The 23,527-nt window shown below is 38.9% G+C and overlaps 1 protein-coding gene across 8 annotated transcripts in view; it reads left to right on the plus strand.

The window, feature by feature from the left end:
- Window positions 1-23,527, plus strand: part of FAM13A (family with sequence similarity 13 member A) — a 364,348-nt gene that overhangs the window by 295,129 nt on the left and 45,692 nt on the right. For all 8 annotated transcript variants that reach the window (XM_045994271.1, XM_045994281.1, XM_045994291.1 and 5 more), the window contains 4 exons: window positions 361-540; window positions 6,936-7,122; window positions 19,689-19,765; window positions 20,156-20,198. In XM_045994271.1, coding sequence (XP_045850227.1) covers window positions 361-540; window positions 6,936-7,122; window positions 19,689-19,765; window positions 20,156-20,198 — 487 coding nt within the window. The remainder of the gene's footprint in view (window positions 1-360; window positions 541-6,935; window positions 7,123-19,688; window positions 19,766-20,155; window positions 20,199-23,527) is intronic.

The raw sequence follows: 23,527 nt of genomic DNA on the forward strand, positions 1-23,527 counted from the left end.
GGTCTATTATTATTCTATGAGGAAAAAGTATTTCCTCATTCTGCATTATAGTAAATGACCCTTATTTCCTGAATGCCTCTGATAAATGTTGTTAGGCTTGCTGTGAGCATTTCAGTCATCCTGGACCTACGAAGATGAGAAACACAGTGATCAAACTGGTAGAATTTGTCAGGTTTTTGGTTTTATTTTTAACACACGATGCAGATATTTCGAGATGTCTCATATGCTGTCTTTGTTCATGAAGCTGTTGTAGATCTACTGTTGGAAATGCTGATATTCCAAAATTATGGATATAAGTTTTTAAAGGCAATCACTGATAAATTTGATTGCCTGATGGACTCTGTGTTCTGCTTTCATTAGACTCTTGGAAAGAACCATCCGGTCGGCAGTAGAACAGCATCTTTTTGACGTTAACGGCTCTGGAGGCCAAAGTTCAGAGGATTCAGAATCGGGAACGTCATCGGCATCTCCGGCCCTGTCTGCCAGACAGCGCCGCCGCCAGTCCAAAGAGCAGGATGAAGTCCGACGTGGCAGAGACGTGTGAGTTGGCATTAGAGCTTTATTTGCATTTTCTCCTCTCCTTTTAAAAATACACACCTGAATTAGTCACCGTGTTATAGCCATTCCCATTTCAGTATTCAGGTTAAAACTATAAAATTTCCTTTCGACTATTCTGAATTTCACTAACATTTGGAAATGTGTAAGGGACTAAATGAACATTTTGGTTGGGTCTGGATGTTTTGTGTTGTCTCGATGTGTGTTATAGGAACCACCTCTGATTTAATACATTTCAGGGCTTCCTCATGGGTATCTTCTTTAGAGGGATGCTGAAAATTCCCATATGCCGGTCCAGAGGTGGTTTTGTTTTGTTGTTGTTGTTGTTTAAGATTTATTTATTTATTTGAGAGAGAGAGAGACCGTGTGTGCGCATGTGTTGCGGGTGGGAGTGGGGGGTAGAGGAAGAGAGAAGCCCAAGCCGACACTATTCTGACATGAGGAGAAACCAAGAGTCAGGTGCCCAGCTGACTGCGCCCTGGACCCGGCCACCACAGGGTGATTTTTTTCTTATTAGACAACATTCATTTGCTTGTAAAACTAACTTATGAAATCAACAGATTTCCCTACTATATTGGCCTGATGCAATACTAGAATATCATCGTAATACTCTAATAGTTGACTACATTTCAGTATCAGAATGGTGGAGCTTAAGTCTAATCAGAAGAGGAAATGCTCAAGTTCTTTATTATCATAATGACTAATTTTAAGCTTTCCCACAGCATGAATTTCAAGAATAGTATCATAAGAAACTTTAGTCGCCATTAGAGAATTTGATAAAACACAAATAAATAATTATCTATATTTTTCAATAGTCATCATTTAAATGTCAAGGAAAATAAAGTTACATTCATTTATTTTTCCTGAAAGTTTTAAGTTTATTTTTATCTACTCTGGCATTTAGTCTCTATAAAGTTATTGTTTTGAACTCCTTATGAAATATCAAAGAGTAAATCAGATCCTAGTCCCCCTCATTCCTTTTCACCTGGATTCATAATGCACATCAAAAAATCTTAGGGGTGGGGGAAAGGAAACTTCTTTGTGCTTAAAGAAAGACACCAAAGATAAGTGGTATAAACAAACACCATGTTGCATATCATGAAGTTGTTTAAGCGACATGCTAGCAAATGTAATTTTAGAAATAAAACAGTATCAGTGATATAGACCACTGACTTTTTAAGTGATAGAAACAGCATTTAAAAAAAAAATATTGTCTTGGGGCTGGCGGATAGGAGGGAGTGATGTAATATTACCTTCAGAAAATAGAAAAATTATAATACAGGAGGTGTTTACTTTTAAAATTAGCTCCTGACTAAGCTTTACAGAAAATGTTTAGGAGTATAATTAGCCTGTGTACTGCCTATATTGTGCTACACAGCAAGTACAAATTGTTTAATACTGTTCTTATCCTCTGTCTCATTTTTTGCCAAATAGTATGTAGCAACACATTGCATTTTTAAAATATCCTTAGTGTGTCACGACATCATGCTTTCCACCCTCTTTGTTTGGACAGAGGGATAGCAAGCAGAGGTTGAAAGTGGTAGTAAGCACAAGGGGGAGAACAGAGCAGACGGTGGTTCTGTTGATGGTGGGTGCATGGCGGCAGCAGGGAACAGCACAGTGGGGTAAGGTCCAAATGAACAGGCAGCAAAAAATATGGAACGTAGAGTAACCTTTCCTGCAGAATCAGAGTTTCCCACGTCCAGGTATGTTTCTATTCTAAGTTCTCTTGATCATATTCTACTATCAATATCAGGAGAACAAAAGGAGACGAAGAACAGTAGAAACCAACTAATCGTCTACGGCCATACCACCCTGAACGCGCCCGATCTCGTCTGATCTCGGAAGCTAAGCAGGGTCGGGCCTGGTTAGTACTTGGATGGGAAACCAACTAATCTAACAACCTGTGAAACTCTAACCTTCCCCTTGTTTTTTCTTCTCTTCTTTTTTTTTTCTTCTTTTTTTTCTTGCCTTTTTTCTTTTCACTGCTCATGCTGGTCACTCACTATGGTCAGACTAGAGTTGGACACTGAGTGAGTAAATCTTGGGCTGCAAACTGTGTGTGGCCATGGTAACTTACAGTCTCACTGTTACTTTTTCCTTGCTGCGTGGTCTGGACACTCAGAAGCTCCCTTCCTATGCTCCCTGTTGGCTTCAGCCTCCTAGGCATATGGTGTCTTCCTGACCTGACACGCTAGGTAATTAACACGCCTTGATAGTCCTCTCTCTTCAACTCCCAGTCCACACTGAACTGCCTCTCTGAGCTCACCAGGTCTGTGGAGGAGCAAGGCCCTTATCTCTGAGGGCTCCAGACTACTTTTGTCCCCATGAAGGTCCTCTCCAGTATGTCCCCAGGAGATATAATGACATATCACTGATTGTGCAGAAGTTGAGAATCATTATCATAGCCTAGAGTTAAGTATGTTTTTCCTAGTATATACCTACATATAATTGATTCATTTATCGAAGATTTTCATCAGGCTTTGCTTAAAAGATTAAGCTAGGCTTTATTCTAGTCAAAACTGTTAACTGTATGGAATGGTTCAAAAAGAGTTTTTAAAAATTAGAAATTTGCTGTATTTTTGTCTATTATTGTGCCTCCTAACAACTTAAAGCTGCAGCCAAGTAAAAAAATATATCCTTGGAGCCAATGATAACTATATTTCAGGGTAAGATTAAGGTCAATGAAGTCTGTACTAAAGTCATCAGAGCAGAGTTTTGAAATGAGTACAGAAGATAGACTAAGACTATAAATATTTCATTTTAGTGCAAATGATTGATCAGGCTTATTAGTTGCTATCATAAAGATATCAGAATTTAAGCAATATATTCATTATGCAGAAGGGTTCAGTTTAATTTATTTATTAAAAAACTTGCCATCTGCCGGGTGCATCGAAATGATGACTCTTGGTGATGGGTATATTGAAATTCATTGTGATAGTGTCCCCTCTGTATGTGTGAAAATTTTATAGTAAGTATTTTCTTAAAAGCAAAGGGTAGTTAGGTGAAAATGGTTTCAGCTGTCCAAAATGCAATAAACTGGAAATTTGTACATATTTGTTATATAAATACTATACTAAATTCCTACTGCAAAGTAAGAAAAAGAAAAAAAAAATGCTGTATTAGGGGAATGGTAAATAGTTGAGTATTGCCAGAACATTAAGTGTGTCTGTAGGAGTGGGGAAGAAACTCTAGATAAAAGTGAGAAGCTCCAGAGATCTGAGTTCATGTCAATTTCAGTGATGCCAAGGGGCACCTGGGTGGCTCAGTGGGTTAAGCCTCTACCTTCAGCTCAGGTCATGATCTCAGGGTCCTGGGATCGAGTCCTGCATCAGGCTCTCTGCTTAGCAGGAAGCTTCCCCCTCCCCCGCCTGCCTCTCTGACTACTTGTGATCTCTGTCAAATAAATAAATAAAATCTTTAAAAAAAATTTTCAGTGATGTCAAGTATGATTGAAACCTGTCAGAATGTTGTAGGCAGGAATTATATCCCAGTACTCCTCACAGCCACATATGTACCATGGCTGAAAGGTGTTCACTTGCACAAAAGCAGAGACTTTTTCTTTTACTTAAGAGAACAGGATTTCCACATGAACATGCTGAACAGATTTTCATGTATTTTTTTTTACAGCATTTATTCCAGTCATTCATTCACTATTCAAAAAGATTACAAAATAAACGTTGTGTGTTAATTTCTGAAACTGGTTTTTAGTTTTTGTATTAGTCTATGAGGGCTGCCATAACAAAATAGTACAGTATGGGAGGCCTAAACAACAAGAATTTTTTTCCTCATAGTTGTGGAGGCTGTAAGTCCAAGGTCAAGGTACGGACTGGGTTGATTTCTGATGAGTCCACTCTCTCACACTTGCAGATGGTATCTTTTCACTGTGTCCTCCCAGGGCCTCTCCTCCCTGTACAGGTTCTCCTGGTGTCTCCTCCTCCTCTTCTTTTTTTTTTTTTTTTTTAATATTTTATCTATTTTGGGGCACCTGGGTGGCTGAGTCATTAAGCGTCTGCCTTTGGCTTGGGTCATGGTCCCAGTATCCTGGGATCGAGCCCCATATCGGGCTCCCTGCTCAGCAGGAATCCTGCTTCTCCCTCTCCCATTCCCCCTTGCTTCTGTTCCCTTTCTCACTATGACTCTCTGTCGAATAAGTAAGTAATATATTTTTAAAAAAATATTTTATCTATTTCTTTGTCAGAGAATGAGTAAGCACAAGCAGGAAGAGTGGCAGGCAGAGGGAGGAGCAGGCTCCCAACTGGGCAAGGATCCTGATGGGGGACTCGATCCCAGGACCCTGGGATTATGACCTGAGCTGAAGGCAGCCAACCGACTGAGCTACCGGGGTGGCCCTCCCCCTCTTCTTATTAGAACACCAGTTCTGTTGGATTAGAGCACCCACTGTATGGCCTCTCTGAGCCTAATTACCTCTGGAAAAGCTCTGTCTCCAAAAACAATCACATTAACAGATGGTAAGGGCCTCAGCAGAGGAATTTGGGGGGGAAAAACAATACTGTCATAATTGCTTTCAAACATAAACCCTCCCCGTGAAAAAAAATTTAATGGGATGTATACCGCAGGGGTTAGGAGAAGTATGAAGAGTGATAGACAGAATTTATATAGTAGAACAATTAATTTTGAAGTTGAGACCAAATTCATCCAGCCATCCATAGAAAGGACCACTCTCAGTGTGTGGAGGGAGATTGAAGAGTGTCTGCACAAGAACGTGTTGGTCCCTGTCTGCACTTCCTGTCCTTTTGTGATTTTATACTTGGGGTATTTCTAATATTTGTTGTATAAATCTTTCCTATAATTTCACTAAGTATATATACTTACATTTAAAGTGTATAAAATAAGACTAAATTAAATATGGGGTGCTAAAAATCACCAAAGATTGTATAACTTTGAAAATATTAGGATCATATTTATTTCATAGTTTCGCCTCCATGATAAGCCTGTCTAAAACAGGATGTGAATTTAGATGGCAGAATAAATATTTAGCATTGTATTTCATTTTTGTATATGGTTGAACCAATGGTAAAATATAGTCATCTGCTTTGCTCTTTAGAGCTCATTTATTTCAAAATATAGCTATAAGTGTTTAGGGTGTTACCTTAACCAGTCATACCATAAGGGAGAAACCTCATTCAGTTATACCTTGGCATGCCATTATGCTACCCTGATGACTTAATTTGTCCTGTGATGTAGTAAAAAAACAGTTTGTTAAGTAATTTAACTTTATGAAAACTCCTTAAGGAAATGTTTAAAATACTTAGAACAATTTCAAGAATATCAAGTGAATTAAATTCTGTAGTTATGACATTCACATCTGCTTCTAAAACTAAGTGATGAATGGGGCACCTGGGTGACTCAGTTGGTTAAGCCACTGTCTTCGGCTCAGGTCATGATCCCAGGGTCCTGGGATCAAGACCCACTTCAACTCCCTCTGCCTGCTGCTCCCCCGCTTGTGTTCTCTCTCCCCCCCACCCCCACCCTGTCAAATAAATAAATGAAAACTTAAAAAAAACAAAAACCACTAAGTCATGAAGGACCTCCAGTTAGTTTACATCCTAAAATTCCTTGTACTGGAACATAACAAATCCATACTTCAGTTAAAATGCTTTATATTCCACAGTTTTTATTAACATACTGTTTCTATCAAGATTATCAAATGCAGTCAGAGTTTGTTATTAATGCTTTTCTACTGTGCTAAATTGTCTTTATCATTTGGGAAAACAGTTTGTCCCATTCAAGAGAAAAAGCCGTCATATTTCCTTTTCAGATTTTTCTCCACACATTGTATCATAAAATGCGTGTGTAGCAGGGAGCCCAGGTGGCTCAGTCAGTTAAGCGTCCAACTCTTGATTTCGACTCAGGTCATGATCTCAGGGTAATGAAATGCAGTCCTGTGTCAAGCTCTCCACTCAGTAGGGAGTCTGCTTGAGATTCTCTCTCTCCCTCTGCCCCCTGCCCCCATGCACATGCGAGTTCTCTCTCTCTCAAATAAATAAATCTTTAAAGTGTGTGTGTGTGTGTGTGTGTGTGTGTGTGTGTGTGTAATCTGTTAATAATGGGAAATTTTTTTGTAAGATTGCACTGTTCTCCTTGTTTGAATATAAATTACTTTGGGTACAGCCTCAAAAGTTGTTCATTGGTAGAAACAAACAGAGTCCTTGCCGGTTTGCCTTTAGGAATAATTTCTCTTGTAACGTGATTTATTTGGCACCAAGTGGTCTCAGGAGTAGCACAGTGCTCAGATTCAAAATTCCAGCTTGCCTCTGGAATTCCTGGGCACTCTCCTGATTCCCATGCGACGCAGTAACAGTGTCATTAAAATGTCCCATTTACCTTCTAAAATTAAGCTTTTTTTTTAATTGAAGGGGACTTATCAACAAAGAAAATATTCCTTCTGCGTTCAACAGCCTTGAAGATTGTATTTTGAATGCTCAGGAAGTGGAAAAATTGTATGAAAATACTTCTGGTTATATTGGAGAACGGGGCAAACCTAAACGTCAGAAGTCCAGTTCCAAACTTTCTGAACTCAGTGAAAACCAAGATGGTCTTGTGGTAAGTGAAAATTCTATAAAATTTTTACTTGTAACCAATTAGGAAATACCACATCTCTTTTTTCTTACTTTGTAAAAAAAAAATAATAATTTCAAGCATGAGTTTCATAGAACTATAGGATATGAGTTGTGAAGGTCTCAGAGCTACTAAGAATACACACTTGTATTTCTTTTTAATAAATATAAAAATCAAAGCTGAGAAAGATTATATTCTGCCAAAAGAAAAAGAGACAGCACACTTTGATTTCCATGTTACTCAAAGGATTTTTATCTCATTCTTTTGAGTATTTTTAAGCTGTATTTTTGGAATATTGTCATTAAGGCATTTTTTATTTTCTCCCATTCTATTCATCCTTTTATATATGATTATGTAAAAAAAAATTAATGAACTCAAAGCCAGGTGAAAGAAAACTACACAGAAAAAAGGATCAACTCCCTTTGTGTACAGAAATCTCTGTAGTCAGAAATTTAGTTCAGATCTATACTCTGCAAAGTATTTTCTTCCAAATTAATCAGAAACAAAAACAAAAAAGGTCAACCTCTTACAGAGTTACCTCAGACCTGAAGCCTGGATCATTGATTTGATATATAAGTTATTACAAGTAGTTTCTGACAATAAATATTTATTCAGTTTAAATATTAGTATATTATCCTTTTCTGTGTATTCTTCACTTTCTCTGAGAAGTGAGAACCAAAGCCTGTCTTCTTAGTTCCTTTAGTTTTAAAAAGTTTAACAACAAAAACTAAAGATAAAATTTATAACATAACGAGCTGAAATCCCCATAATAAAAATAGGTAATGCCCATTCTTACTGTTCAATGTGTAAATACTCTGATCTATTTTAATCTCTGACAAGCTTTTAGCTCCATGTTGGATTTTCTATACATTTAGTAAACTTATAAGCCATCTGTTTTCCATTGTCAATTTCAGCATATGCTTGGAGAAGATTCCCAGTTTTGCCCTAATAAAATCTACGTAAATGCAAATCCAGGGAAACATGTTAATTTCTTTTTTTTCCCTCCAAATGTCTTTTTTTTAAAAAGATGTATTTATTTATTTATTTATTTATTTATTTATTTATTTGAGAGAGAGCCCAAGCAGGGAGAGTGGCCGGCAGAGGAAGAAATGGGCACCCCACTGAGCAGGCAGCCTATCGCAGGGATTGATCCCAGGGCTCTGGGATCATGACCTGAGCTGAAGTCAGACACTTAACCTACTGAGCCACCCAGTTGCCCCTTTTCCTCCAAATGTCTTGATAATCTGTTTCTAGAAGTAAAGTGACCAGCTAGCAGAGACAGAAGCAATCACCCACTGCAGGCCCATGTCTGATACACTCCAAAAAAAGAATGTAAGGTTTGGAACCATTGCACACATTAAATATTTTTAACATTAATGTAATTCTTATTTGGGGGAAAAGGAAATTTTTAAATAAAATAAATGGCGCTAATTTCATTAGCAGTTTATTTGGCTCACAGTTTGCTTATCTGCCAAAGCGATTACAATGACTAAACATCCAACAGTTGACTTCTCTGGAAAGATGTGCTTTTCTATTTCAATCCCTTTTTACATGAACTTAATCCATTAATATTTTCTTTCCCACTAGGAATGGCATCTTAAATTAGATAGGTAGAAATAGCTAATAAAAGTGAAAAAGTACATTTATTCCTTAGAATATGTGTCCATAAAACTATGGACATATTCTTTGCTTAAAAATGTCTGGGTGGGAGAACCTCCTACTATTCAGTCTTTTTACGCGAAAGGATTTGCCCCACCTTAGTTGTCGGTTTCCTCATTCCAGGATTGTGAATGTCACCTAGTAAGGTAAGTGAGCCAAGTGGACCATGTCTTTGTTCCAATGCATAATTGAAAAACCTGCCAGCACAACTCAGGAGAAAAACTTCCTCATCTAAAGTGAGGGTGTTCTCCAAGAGCTTTTCTAACTGTCATATTCCATACATTTTTAAACCTAATCTTCACAGGTAACCACAAAGCAAAGAGCCAGGGAACATAACAAGTATTTAGACTACATCTTAAAAGTTAAGTTGGTGCATCTTAACTTGTCCTTTATGTTTAATGTCCTAATTTTACTTTTCCCAATTCTCCCCAACACCTTTTCTTACTCCATTTCAAGTTCTTTACACCCTGACTAAACATTTATTTCTATAGTTGGGTCAGCCGGTGGGGGGCGGGGGGCGGGGAATTTTCGTAATTATATGCCTTTATGTGCCAAGAAATATTTCAGATCCTGGAGGTAAAGAAGTGAGAAAAATAGGCAGAGGTAGCTCTCCTCATGGAGTTACATCCTACTAGATGTATTAACAGACAAAAGTAAGTAAAACACAAAATATATTAGATACTGATAACTACTAGGAAGAAACATAAATTAGGAAATAGGAATAGGAATTGTGAGGGGGCAGGAGGTGGAATTTGAAGTAGAGTGGTCTGGGAAGACCTTCTAAGAATTTGACATTTGAGTGTACAGATTTAGAGAAAGTAAGGAAGCAAGCTATACTATGATACTAGGTTCAAAGGCCCTGAGACAGTCATTTTTCTGGAACATTCAAGAAACCGCAAAGACCCCATTGTGATTGGAACAAAGTAAGCAAAATTAAAGAGGTAATGGGAGAAGATGGGCAGATGAAGTAGTGCCTTATAGATTATTGTGAGAACTCTGCCTTCATTCTGGGTGAGATGAGAATCTATTTGAGGGTTCTAGGTAGAACAGTGATCTTGCGTACTGAAATTCGTTTACCTACTATGTTGAGCATAGACAGTAAGCACGCAGGGGCAGAAACAGGGAACCCAGCTAAGCAGCTATTGCAATAATCTAGATTTGAGATGATGATGATTTGAACTAAGGTGATACCAGAGTCAGCATCCATTTCCTTGCAGGCTGTACGATGCACTACTCTAGGGGGCACTGTTCACACCAACTAAACTCCTTCTGGAGGGGTCCGTTGCAGTAGTCATGACATAGTGAAGATTCTGCATGTGTTGTTGTTTTTTTTTAATTTTTATTTATTTATTTTTTCAGCCTAACAGTATTCATTGTTTTTGCACAACACCCAGTGCTCCATGCAATACGTGCCCTCCCTATTACCCACCACCTGGTTCCCCCAACCTCCCACCCCCGCCCCTTCAAAACCCTCTGGTTGTTTTTCAGAGTCCATAGTCTCTTATGGTTCACCTCCCCTTCCAATTTCCTTCAACTTCCTTCTCCTCTCCATCTCCCCATGTCCTCCATGTCATTTGTTATGCTCCACAAATAAGTGAAACCATATGATACTTGACTCTCTCTACTTGACTTATTTCACTCAGCATAATCACTTCCAGTCCCGTCCATGTTGCTACAAAAGTTGGGTATTCATCCCTTCTGTTTTCTGCATGTGTTTTGAAAGGAGAATTGACAAGAGTTTCCTGACATTACTTTTGTGGTGTGAAAGTAATCAGGGAGTCAAAGATAACTCCAGGGTTTTTGGCCTGAGTAACTAGATTCGTGTTGCAAATTTAACTGAGATAGAGAAGACAGACAGAAGTTTGGGTTCAGTTTGGACATAAGATTAAGCTGCCCATTAGATATCTAAGAGGGCATATCAAGGAAGCAAGTGGATTTCTGGGCCAAGAGTTTAGGGAGGAAATCCTGGCTACAGATACAATGTGGGAGTCATCAGTAGACAAAGGATATTTAAAGCCAGTATACTGGGTGAGATGACCAAGGGAATGAGTATAGACAGGAAAGAGAAGTTGACTCAGGGACTGTGAACTCTGAGACACACCAATATTTGGAGGATGGGGAAATGAGAAGTTACTAGGGGAGGAGATTTATGATACTAGCAAAGTAGAAGACAGACAAGGTGAGTTTAGTGCCTTGGTAGCCAAGAGAACAGAGTGTCTTGGGGGCAAAAAGGTCAGATGATGGGTCAAGCAGAAGACTGAGAGTTTGAACATTGGGATTAGCAGGCTGGAAGTCACTTAATAAAAGTAGTTTGGATGAAGAGATGGGAGCAAAAGCCATTTTCCAGAGAAAGTGAAAGGAGAGTAACTGAACACAGTGACTAATAATTTCACACTGATCACACCAGCCCACAATACAACACAGGAGAATATGCTGTGGACCAAAAAAAGCATCTTACAGATTTGGCATCTCTAAAGTGGGAACCGTCTGGGCATGTTCCCCTTTGTACTTTCACCTCTCTAGACTGTCATGACCAGCAGAGACCAAGAGACTACAGATAATTCAGAGCTTAAAAATTGGGGTAGTAAGTGACATTAGAGTGTTCTGCCTTATCTCTAGTTATTGCCACAGTCCCAAACTTTTCTTCCCTTTCTAAACTCTTGGCTTATGCCTGTGCCCATCAGTCATTCTCAGAGGAAAACCTTGTCTCCTGATGTATTTGGAAGAACTAAGATATACAGCTTGTGTTTCAGCAACTTCCCTCACTCCTGCTTCAAAATGTCTCCAGAACTCTACTCATTTTCTTTTCCTACCTGCTCAAATAATAGCATGGTTTTTCTGATTTCTAAGGTTGACCTCTAAAATGAAGAGGTATCTTTGTAAATTCTACCTTCTACATCCATCTCTCTACCCCACACCCATGCATGTGTACAAACATATACATACTCTCACTCACTTCTCCTTTCCATTGGCTTCCCCTTCATTGGCTCATTTCTGTTGGCCTAGAAAAAGGCTTCATCTCTAAAAGCTTTCTCTCCTGGGCACAATTTAATAGCTTGAATCAAAAGTCTGAAGTCAGTCATGCATCTTATCCAGAAATCGTACTTCTACCACTTGGTTCTACTTAAATATGCAAAAGACCATGGTATTCATTTGCTCACCACAAGGCCTTCTATAATCATGGAAAATTAGAAGCAATTTAAATGTTCAAAAGTGCGAGATAAGTTAAGCAACATTTGTGTGTCAGTTCAATAAAATTAGGATTCTGAAGACTTTGTAATAAAATAAAAACCTTTGACAAGTTCTATTTTAAGGGTTTTATTTTTATTATCAATTTTAATCCTCCCAATAATCCAGAAGGTGGATTTATTTTTATTATAACTCGCATTCTAAACATGAGGAGAATGAGGCAGAGGAGAGTAAAGAACTTCTCCAAGGTCACATGTAAGTGGTGGAGGTGGGGTTCCCCTATATCATCCCTCAATATTAAAAGTAGATTATAAAGCAATATACACATGTGTGCATTCCTACATGTATACATATATGTGTGTATACATTATATAGGTATATGTGTGTGTATATAAATTACATGTAAAAATCTTCATTTCCAGGGAAAAAAACTTCAAGGAAATGTGCTAAAGTGATTGTATGATGGTGGTAGTAGTGGTATTAGAAGCAACCGTTACTCCTCCCTCTGTTCTTCAAACGTTCTCCATATGCACTAATTCTATAATAAGCATTACATGCATTATATAAAAAAACAAAAACATAGTCTAGTAGCTCTCTTATTTATAAACGACATCTGTTTAGGGGCATCTGGATGGCTCAGTCGGTTAAGTGCCCAGCTCTTGGTTTTGGCTCAGGTCATGATCTTGGGGTCGTGAGACCGAGCCCCGTGTCAGGGTCTGTGCTCAGTGGGGAGTCTGCTGGAGATTTTCTCCCTCTCCCTCTGCCCCTGCCCCCCTCTCTTAGAGAAAGTCAATGTGCTGAAACCGAACTCATTGTCCCCCCTTGATCTCTTTTTCACCAGGAAACCCATCTGATCTCATCCCGCCATCATTTTCTCTGCCCTTTACTAAGTCATTTCCTGGACTTGCCCCCAGTCCTTGAGGTGTCCTCCACCTTTTCAGTCAGTTGTCTACTTTAGCTGACTCTGCTTTAAAAATGTTATAAAGGTTCCCCTTATCCCTTTGTATGGCCATCTCATCTCTGAGGCCCTTGTTATAACTGCCCTAGAACATCAAAACAGCAATCCAGCACATCTGCACACCTGCCCCCACTCCCAGCGCCACGCTACCTTACCTCGGCAAAACAGCCGTCTACCCAATGCAGCAATTTGCGGCCTTTGTTTTCAATCCTCTACAACTCAGCAAGAACTCCTGTCAAAAACTATCTGAGGTGACTCCCTGGGTGGTATCAATATAATGTAAAAAAGCCCAACATTGTGGGCCACTGATTTAAAATTATTCATTCCTTCAGTTACGACAAATGGTATGATGAGCGCTCTTTTCGGAACTAATGACACATTGGCTATCAAAATGGACACACCCTCAGCCGTCATGAGGTTTACGTTCTTTACAGGATCAAATAAGAACCAAGAAAATGGTCAGATGGTGACACACACTGTGGAGAGAAATGAAGCAGGCAGAGAAGACAGGAAGTGGTGGGAGGGTAGGATTGATGTTGTACAGAGGATACTCGGGTGGGCCTCGCTGAGAAGACTTGTGCAGGGACGTAAACGAGGTGAGCTGTCAGGAGCTTTGGGGAGAAGCTTTCTAGGCGGAGGGGGCAGCAGGCTTAGCCTGCTGAGGATAAGCAAGGGGCTGCTGTGGTTAGAGCAGAGTTGAGGGTGATTTTAAGACATGAGGCCAGAGATATAGTGAGGGTACTGATCCCTTTAGCCTTTGTAGCTATTTTTAGGTCTTTGGGATTTACCTTGAGTGAGATGAGGCATTAGAGGATCAGAGAGAAGAAAATCATTTTCTGATGTACCTTTTGAAAGAATTACTCTAGCAACTGTGTTAAGAATAGCCCGGGAGGATGGGGGAGAACAGCCCAGAGGTGGTAAGGGATGAGCAAACACTAAAGCAAAATAATTGACATAATCTAAGAGGGAGATGATATCGATTTAGGCCAGGACGATGGCTGTGGAGGTGGCAAGGTCAGACACGGATGTATTTTAAAGTAGAAACAAGAGGATTTTCTAATAGATTGGATGTGGGTGTGAAGAAAGAGGAGGGTGTCTCAGCTAGCTTTTCCAAAAGTCTCAGAGTCACCTTTGGAAAAGCTAGCTGGAAGGATGGAGAAAACTATTGGAGGGGCAGATTCAGGGGGAAAATTAAAGTTCCATTCAAATATGTTGAGTTTAAGATGTTTATTAGTAGAAAGTCAAGTAGGCAGTTAGATACATGAATCCGGAGTTCAAGGGTGAAATGAAATAAGTTTGGAGGTCTTCGGCACCAGGTGGCATTTAAAGCCTTGGGCTGGTCTGAGCTATGACAGCATGTTGGGACATACCGACATTTAGTGGGTAGGCAGATGAGAAGGTATAAGAAAAGATTAAGAAGGAGCAAATAGCAAACTTCAGTGCAAACATGTGGGCAAGTGCCTTATTAGATGTCAGTTAAGAGCAAATCAGAAGAGAGAAATGGGGATAGTAAGCGGATAGTAATTTCACATGTTTATAGCTCACCACATCTACCTTGATGGTAGATTTGGGAGGAAGAGAAAGGAAAACATCTAGTTAAACAGGTTCAAGAAAGAATTGGGAGAAATGAATTGGGTACTGCAGGTATGGAAAGTTTTTTTTTAACAGGTTGAAGCAGCAGCTGAAGATAAGGCAAGATCAGGAGAGGGGTTTTAAAGACAGTGACATGGGAGCGCCTGGGTGGCTCAGTGGTTAAGCATCTGCCTTGACTCAGGTCCTGATCTCAGTGTCCTGGGTTCAAGCCCTGTGTCGGGTTCCCTGCTCAGCGGGGATTCACTTCTCCCTCTCCCTCTGCCCCGCAACACACACTCATGCTCTCTCTCTCTCAAGTAAATAAATAAAATCTTTAAAAAAAACAAAAAACAAAAACAGTGATATGGCGAGATAAACCAAAAGAGGAGGGAATGATGTGTAAGAGAAGGGGCTCCATTGCAGGATCAATGCTCTTCAGTAATTGATAAGCGATGGAGCCTGAAGGAGGGGTGGGGGGTGTTTGATTGTAACTTACTTTGATCTAAAGACTGTTTCATCAGAAACTTGAACAGTTTGCCCAACTCCCTCATTTACATTACACCAAAGGTCTGTCCCTATGTTCTAACCATAACCTACCCCTTCATCTAAGAAAAATCAATACTCTTCTAGCTTTTTAAGCTCACCACATTTTTACACATCTAGAATTTCTTTCCTTTGCATACTATTGAATAAGGAAAGAATGTGCTGACCACTTTGAATTTTATGTTTTGCCAATTAATGTTTAGCGTTATCATTCAGAAAGAACCTATCTTAGAAATAAAGAGAACATTAACAGTGTAGCAAACTACAGTTGGAGCAGTAACCAAAACACAGAAGTCATGATGACAAGGACCAGTGTCTGGTTCACCTTTCCCCAATGCCCAGCAGAGTTCAGCACTCATCAAAAAAATGTGTTGAAAAAAAAGGAGCGCATGAATGGTTACCATACTTTTTAGGGTAACTTGTGTAACAAGAAGACCCAAAACACAATGTTTTGAACACAGTAAATGTTCCTTCTCCCGTAACAACCTAAAATAGAAGTTGAGGACCAGGGAGAGGAGTAGAAGACTTGCTCTGTGCCGGGCCATGTTCTCCTCTGTCAACTTCAAATAGCTTCTAATGAACGATGGTGGTTTTATCTCCTGTCCCAACTCACAGAAGGAGAGTGTGAGTGTTGAGGAATGTGCCTGACGGGGTAACTTGATTGGCCAGACCTAGAAGCCACACACATTGCACTGTGCGTCCTGTTGAAGAGTTAGTCACATGGCCATATCTCATCGCCAGCGAGACTGGCGAATGCATTGCTACTGGGCATGTGGCTACTTCATTTCAGTAGAAGGAAGATAGATTTCAGTGGATAGCTAGCAAGCTCTTCTGTCCGCATCCTTGTATCATATCAGTAGTTCTTTTCAAATATGGCTTAAGTTACACAGTTGTTTTAAGCAGTAAAACATAAAATGTACAAAAGCGTATAAAAAGAAACTCATGTGCACATTAAACCTTTTGTTAATGAGAGTGTATCAAATATTCTCTTTCTCTTAGAGCTCAAGGTTACAATAATGAACCTGTTTTGACTAGCAGTGTTCTCTGAGCCTTCAGACTGAGCTGTTTGTATATGGAGGGAACACATTTTTTTTTCAGTGTCCTCTATAAAGGCTCTGTCAGCATTTTACGGTTTTAGAAGACAAATTTGTTTTTGCTCCACGTGTTTTCAAGGGCTTCAGTGGTCAAACAGGTTTTGAGCCCAGCTTTCAATGCCTCAACAGAGAGGGGGCCAAGGTGAACAATTGAAAATAAATTCCACAGTCTAAAGCTAATTTTTTCAAGGATTTTGCTCTTTTAAGATTTGAGGTTATTTTTATAATTGAGGGTGGCTCTTAAAATTCAGTTCCTTCTGATACCCAAAAACTGTCCAAATAAATTCTATCATAGCACATCTGTGTGTTTTGAAAGTCACTGGTAAGACTTAAATGAAGCAAGCTTTATCTGGGTTTTTTTTCATGCAATTCAAGAAGCAGTTACATTAAATTATTCTTAAAGTCATAATCTGTTCTTTGCTATTTCTTAAAATTACTGATTAAAAAGATCCTGAGTTTAGAAGATCAGTTAAAGTAAAAATCAATGCATTAACACATTTTCATAAGTTTTATTACTTTAACCTTTCATAAATGCAAACATTAATAAACTACTCTTTTACCACACCTAGAGAAGTGTTTGGGACATAAAACAGCTCATCGAGTCTGTGTTTTCCACTAAGACAAGTACTATTACAGCTGCAAAGCATCTGAGAGTCCAGTAGCATACTTCCCATACAGTGGAAGCCTCTGTGTTGCAGCTGTTCTTTTGACCTGTGCATTCCATTTTCCCCTTCTCCCATCTCAGTGAAGTTGGGGGGAATTGCTGATCTCTTTGTCTTAATCTTCCCTCCCTAAACTTTAGGCAAAGAATGGAAATTAGAATTTATCACTTGTTTTCCCCTAGTGGAAACGGTATTTCTGTTACTGAATTCAGAGACCTTTACTGCCCTTGTTTCATTCTGAAGAAAAATGAGATAGGCTGCCCGTTTTACACGTTCTTGACATGTTCCTGTGTCCAAAAGGTATAGGGGCAACTGCTTTAGCGAAGGAACACTGTGTGCTTGCCTACTGCGTTAGTGAGAGCAGCTCATGAATATTCAACAGTCTCCAATGTGTGGACAACATGAAAATTGGAATTATTATAAAGCCTTAGAGAGGAATATGGAACAATATTGAAAGTCATCCTTTGTCTATTATATCCATAAAAAACAGATCCTTGGGGAGTTCTTAAACATAGGGATCAAACATTTTTTTAAAAAGTGGGTGGGGGAGGGAGTCCACGTTACTGCTTACTAGTTTTAACCCTGGACATCAGCCTGACTTTCTCACATTTTACAACTGCTTTTTGCAAAGTCTTCCACTGTTTAACATAACTGTCTTTTTTCTGTAATTCTCAGAACCTATAAGCATTTATATCTTGGTTCTTTTTGTATAGGGAAAAAATTTTACTGAAATATCTAAATTTATATAATACTACTGTGGTTTACTTTCTCTTCCCTCTTTCTGAATATTTCCTAGCCTTAAGGTGAAGATTTTTATTTATTCTGAAGTAGTCATTTGCGTATAATTAATTATGTATTTCATTGACACTGTTTTAAAAATGATCTGAGGGTAGAGGGTTATGCTTCCCTAGGAATTCAGGCTTCAGAGCTTTAGAAAAAAACTAATGCTGTTGCACTAGATCTTACACTAAAGTTTTTGATAATCTATTGGAGATCACCACTGAGAACAAACACAGATTCTTTGCCATAGATATAATCCCCTTTATCAGGAAGATCACATTCAGGTAATAAGAGCAATTATACTTTGGTTTAAGGAGGGCCATTTCAGAGAGGCCTCTTCTAACTCAAACAAAAATGTAAGGGGAGGCGAACCATAAGAGACTATGGACTCTGAAAAACAACCTGAGGGTTTTGAAGGGTCAGGGGTGGGAGGTTGGGGGAACAGGTGGTGGGTGATGGAGAGGGCACGTTTTGCATGGAGCACTGGGTGTTGTGCAAAAAGAATGAATACTGTTATGCTGAAAAAATAAATAAAATGGAAAAAAAATGTAAATATAAATGAATGTTGTCATAATTTTTTATTTCTCAGATCCATTCTAAAACGGACTGTGTAAATTATCTAAGTGTGTAAATTGCTGTTTAGTAATGGCAGACACAGACGCTATCTGGAACATTGCCTTAACTGGAGAAATAGTAGTAAAATATCCTTTCAATGTACCAGATATTATTCACATTCTTTACGCGCGTTATTTCCTTTAATCTTCAAGGCCACCTATGTAATTATGTTAATTTTGCTGTCTCCAGTTTCTAGATGTGGACATTGAGGGTCAAACAGGTTCATACAGTTGGTAAATGATAGAGGTAGGATTCAAACCCAAACATCCCACCTCTAGAGGCACCCCATTCTATTATGTTGTGCTGTGTCTCCCTTTGTTTCTACTGTCTGATGGAGCCCAGGGTTTTAAACTTCCAGAATTCCAGATAAGTTAGCCAAACCAGCATAAATGGAAAACAATTCATTCATCTACCAAGCCAAAGATTAGTTTTCTACTCTAATTATGTGTTTATTTTGTGAGGATTTTTATATATGTCAACTTCACGGGATCATTGTTAACATTAATCAGATTTACTTTGTAAAGGGTTTTTCACAATGGGAGGTTATAAATATGTAGATGAACACATGTTGCTTCAATATCTGTCATTCTGATGACTTAGAATAGGTTGGTTGTGCTTAATGTCATTTTAAGGCAGGTATGAATCTTTGAGTTAAGTGAAAATTGGGTTCAGATCTCTAAGGCAGCTCTTTTTTTTTTTCAGTTTACTGAATATAAATGAGCTGTTGTTCGCTTTTTTGTAATATTCCTTCATGGGGTTGGCTTACTTATGCTGTGCTCAGTCACCTGAATTCTATTCAAAAAGCATTGGCCATGTCAAAAAAACCTTACAGGTATGCCTCCTGATAAATGTTGAGCTCTCGTGGTGAGCCTGAAATACACGCTAGTCAAAGTAAGTTTCCTGTTTATAGTTTTTCCATCCTAGCAAATAACACAAGGACTAATGTTAAATATCACAGAAAGAAAGGTTCTTAAATTAACACCATTTCTATTCATGGATAGTTAGCAGTTTGGGGACAAGCTATATGTTATCCCACATTATATTGGCAATTTATCCTGAAAATATGTTAAATGAGCAATGAATGTTCCATTGGTTTCAGATAGGATTCAAGGTCAGTTTCCTTAGTTCTAGTTCTAATTTTACCCTAACGTTCTGACAGTCTGAGTTTTGCTATGTTTAGCTGTAAGATATGGATGATACCTAACAAGGACATTAAAAGGATACAATGATGGTTTCCACGATGATATCAGATATCTTCATTAAAGGGATGATAAAATTCACCATCCAATTCTATGCAAACAACATATATGAAACTTTCATGATTTTACTAGTTTTAACAAAGATAAAAATATGAGAACTAGAATTCATTCATATCTGCATATTATCTGATTTTTCTATTTTAAATAAAGGAGGATGAGGATCTGCTATTGCTTATTTTTTACCATTCCTATTGGGTAACCACGATTTGTTTTGTTGCAGAATATGGAAAGCCTCAATTCCACACCTTCTCATGAGAGGGCTGGACCTGACAATGTTGAACCGATGTCTGATGAAAGGTAATTTTTGCATTTTCTCTTCACATTGCTTACTAAAAGCATGAATAGCTTGCTTTTTTTTTCTCACTTAATACAATGTGCATTACAAGAACTAGAAAGAATTAAAGGTCTGTATGTTTACCAATAGTATTTTATAGCAAGGAAAATGCTTAGAATAGAAAATCTGCCATGGTGCTATTCAAGACAAATAACCCTACTCATGGTTGTGTTTCTAGTTTTGTTTTATTTTGACTTTTTCTTCTGTTTTGTTTTTGAATTTTACAAGAATTTAATTTAGAGCCATTCAGCTTACTTTTTAAAAAATAAATGAAATCATAATTCACTGGATGAAAAGCATTGTTTGAAAACTGACATTTTATGACATTTTGTTGTTGTTGCTGTTGTTTATAGTAAAGAAGATGAAAAAGACGGCAGACATACCCAGCATTTTGAGGTGAGTAGCTGACAAAATTGTGATTATAATGGGGTTGTCCATACCTTCCTGAGAGCAAACGTGAAGCACTATTAGCCTGTCAATACGGGATAATGAGATTGACAGACTGTGCTTGGTCAGAAAGGCAAGTGCTGAAATGTAAAGATTCCTTGAGAAATCATATTCTTTTCTCTTTTAAATTCTTTTATTTTGCTTGCAAAGAGAAACTTCAGTAAGGTGGAGATTTCCTTTTAGATTATCCATAAAACAAAGCAAAAAGCCGTGATCGTCCATGTTTTTATGCATTTTTAAGTGATTGAAATAAATAGACAATGAATTTAGTGGATCTGTCCCTGAGATTTATCTCATTAATTTTCAAATTAAGATAAACTCAGTGTGAGTTATTAAACCCCATTTGTTTTCTGAGTTTCATCTCATTTTAAGTAAACCATGACAAAAAAATACCTCACTCCCTTATGCTGTCTGTATCTTAAAATTCTGGTTATTTCCTGTCTTCCTCATTCTCTGAGAGCGTCGCCATGCTGACCCAAGTGATTTCCCTTGTTCCCAACTCTGGCTTTCGTTCGGTGTGCTCAACCCCATTTTTCATTCACATATGTGTATGTAATCTACTTCCAAATGCCTCCAACTCCACTTTCAGTATTTTTATCAGTGTTTCCCTTGGGCAAGATTTTTTAAAGCTTTTTTCAGCCTGTTCTTGAATTCTGACTCTTGAAATATGAGTTATATATAGAACTCTCCCTCTAACCCAGTGATTCCTAATCTTTACTGGACATCGTCCTGATTCCCTGATGGAGTTAGTAGCATCTAGTGAGTCCTGCCCTGTACGTGTACTGGGCTAGATACTACGAGTCAGTAACAGCTGCAGTCCCTACCTCCTCTTGGAATTCTACAATCCAGGAGGTTAAGCACCTAAAAGCTGTGGACTCTCTTCTTAGAAAAACACACACTTGTGTACAATTTGGCATAAAATTGCTGGAAATGAATTGCCACTCCCCACCGCTCCCCGCCAGTGCTGTGGACTCATCCTGTCCCCTCTCTTCGGTTCTTGTTATGTCTACTTCTTCAGCCTCACCAGATAATAGGAGGGGAATGCTTCCTCTTTCTGACTTCACAGCTGCTGAGCCTCTCTCTTCTTCCATCTCTTTTTCCCCACTCCTTTAGTTTCCTTCTTTGGGACCCAGGCAACCAGCTGACATTTTTTCCCTGACACCAGGTACCTGTTTTCAGAGCACAGTCTCCCCCACGATAAGCGATAAGCGTTGCTTTATTCTTCTTGTTGCATCCTTCTCTGCTCTTTTCCTCTGCTCACAGCAAGCGCTTATTCATCGCGCCATTGAACGTGACTTCAAAGAAGATTGCCTTGCCAGCCTCCCAGAGCGGTCCTCTCAGTTCCTCCCTTTTACGCCTGTGCTCCTTTATGAGATAAAAGGGTAAAGAGCAACCTTTGTGGATAGACTCCATAACATTAACTCATAAATTCCAAGTGGCTGATTTAGCCAAGTGGCTAAACCCGTGCTGAACTCAGTTTGCCTCGGTATGTTTGTGGACAGCTCCCATGGCAGTGGATGAATCACGGGGAAACAAATCTCAAATCCCGCTTCCATGTGCCAGGTCCTATTCTTACATGTGTCAGCCATGTGCAGATGCCAATCAGCACCCAGCCCACTGCTGGCACTCCGTAAGCATTCACTATTAATAATCGTGGTTGTCATCATACGTTCAGCTAGGAGCTAAATTTAGGCAGTGAGTTAAAATCCAGCCTAAGCTCTCCGTGTCACCTTTCTTTTACAACTGCCCCAAAGGAGAAACACAAGACATCACTCCACAAGATTGGGGTGATGCTTCAACTCTGGAAGACATGCGCTTCTTTCACTGAAGGAAATAGATGTTTGATTATTAGTGACGGACTGTGAAGATCAGTTTTCCATTTTTAAAGCCCTTTCCCTTTACATCCCTTTACATCCCTTTACAGTGCGATGTCATTGTTTACTGTTGAATACGTGTAGCCCTTTGTAGAACTTACTGAACAACCTAAATAGTTAATCTGGTGTTCTGGTAATGCCACAATAATTCCTAAATTTCAGAGATGAAAAGTAAGTCTCGACTTCAGTTATCCCTCCTAGAATTCTGCCTAATTGGTATTTTATTTCACGTCTCCTATGGCATCAGATTGAGAAGCCAGCGTTTACGTGCTCACCATGGATGGCTCTTCCCAGTGTCATTTTCCATAAAGATCGTTGGTCCTCATTAATACCATCCTTTAAAATTTTCCTTATATGCTCTTAGATTCATGTAAGATTAAGGCCACAGATGCCAACTATTGAGGAAAGGTGGTCTTTCTTCTTTTGACTAGCATCTCCATGAGAAAGTGGAACATTAAGCCCAGTCTCAGAGATGCTCCTTAGAGGAACACACAGACAGGGAGAGGCAGGTCATAGAATCTGCAGCTCAAATGTAAATGCAGTCACAACTGTGACTTTATTTCTGAAAAAAGCATTTTGCGTCCATAGATATGTTTTCGTTTGAATGCATATGTTGAAAAGTGAACATGGGTTTATCCCTTTGTTGCACATCTTTTTAATTTTTTTAATCACCTAATGGGGAATCTGCCTGAGATCTCAGATGGCCATTGGAAAAAAGTTAAGAATCCCTTAGAATGCCAAAACTTAAAAAGTACCATTCCTGTGGGTAGGTTTTCAAAAGGTGGGCGTTTTTGTGCTCGCTTCGGCAGCACATATACAAAAGGTGGGCGTTTTACTTTTTTTATTAACATATAATGTATTATTTGCCCCAGGGGTAAATGTTTGTGAATCATCAGTCTTACACATTTCATAGCACTCAGCATAGCACATACTCTTCCCAATGTCCATAACCCAACCACCCTATCCCTAACCCCCCACCCCTAGCAACCCTCAGTTTGTTTCCTGAGATTAAGATTCACTTATGGTTTTTCTCCCTCCCGATCCCATCTTGTTTCATTTTCCCCTCCCTTCCCCCCCCCACGCCTCTCAAATTCCTCATATCAGGGACATCATATGCTAATTGTCTTTCTTTGATTGACTTATTTTGCTTAGCATAACACACTCTAGTTCTATCCATGTCATTGCAAAACACAAGATTTCGTTTCTTTTGATGGCTGCATAGTATTCCATTATATATATATGACGTCTTCTTTATCCATTCATCTGTTGATGGACATCTAGGCTCTTTCCATAGTTTGACTATTGTGGACATTGCTGTTATAAACATTGGGGTGCAGGTGTCCCTTCAGATCACTACATTTGTATCTTTAGGGTAAATGCCCAGTAGTGCAATTGCTGGGTCAT

Source organism: Meles meles, chromosome 2 (assembly GCF_922984935.1).
Source record: "Meles meles chromosome 2, mMelMel3.1 paternal haplotype, whole genome shotgun sequence".
NCBI lineage: Eukaryota > Metazoa > Chordata > Mammalia > Carnivora > Mustelidae > Meles > Meles meles.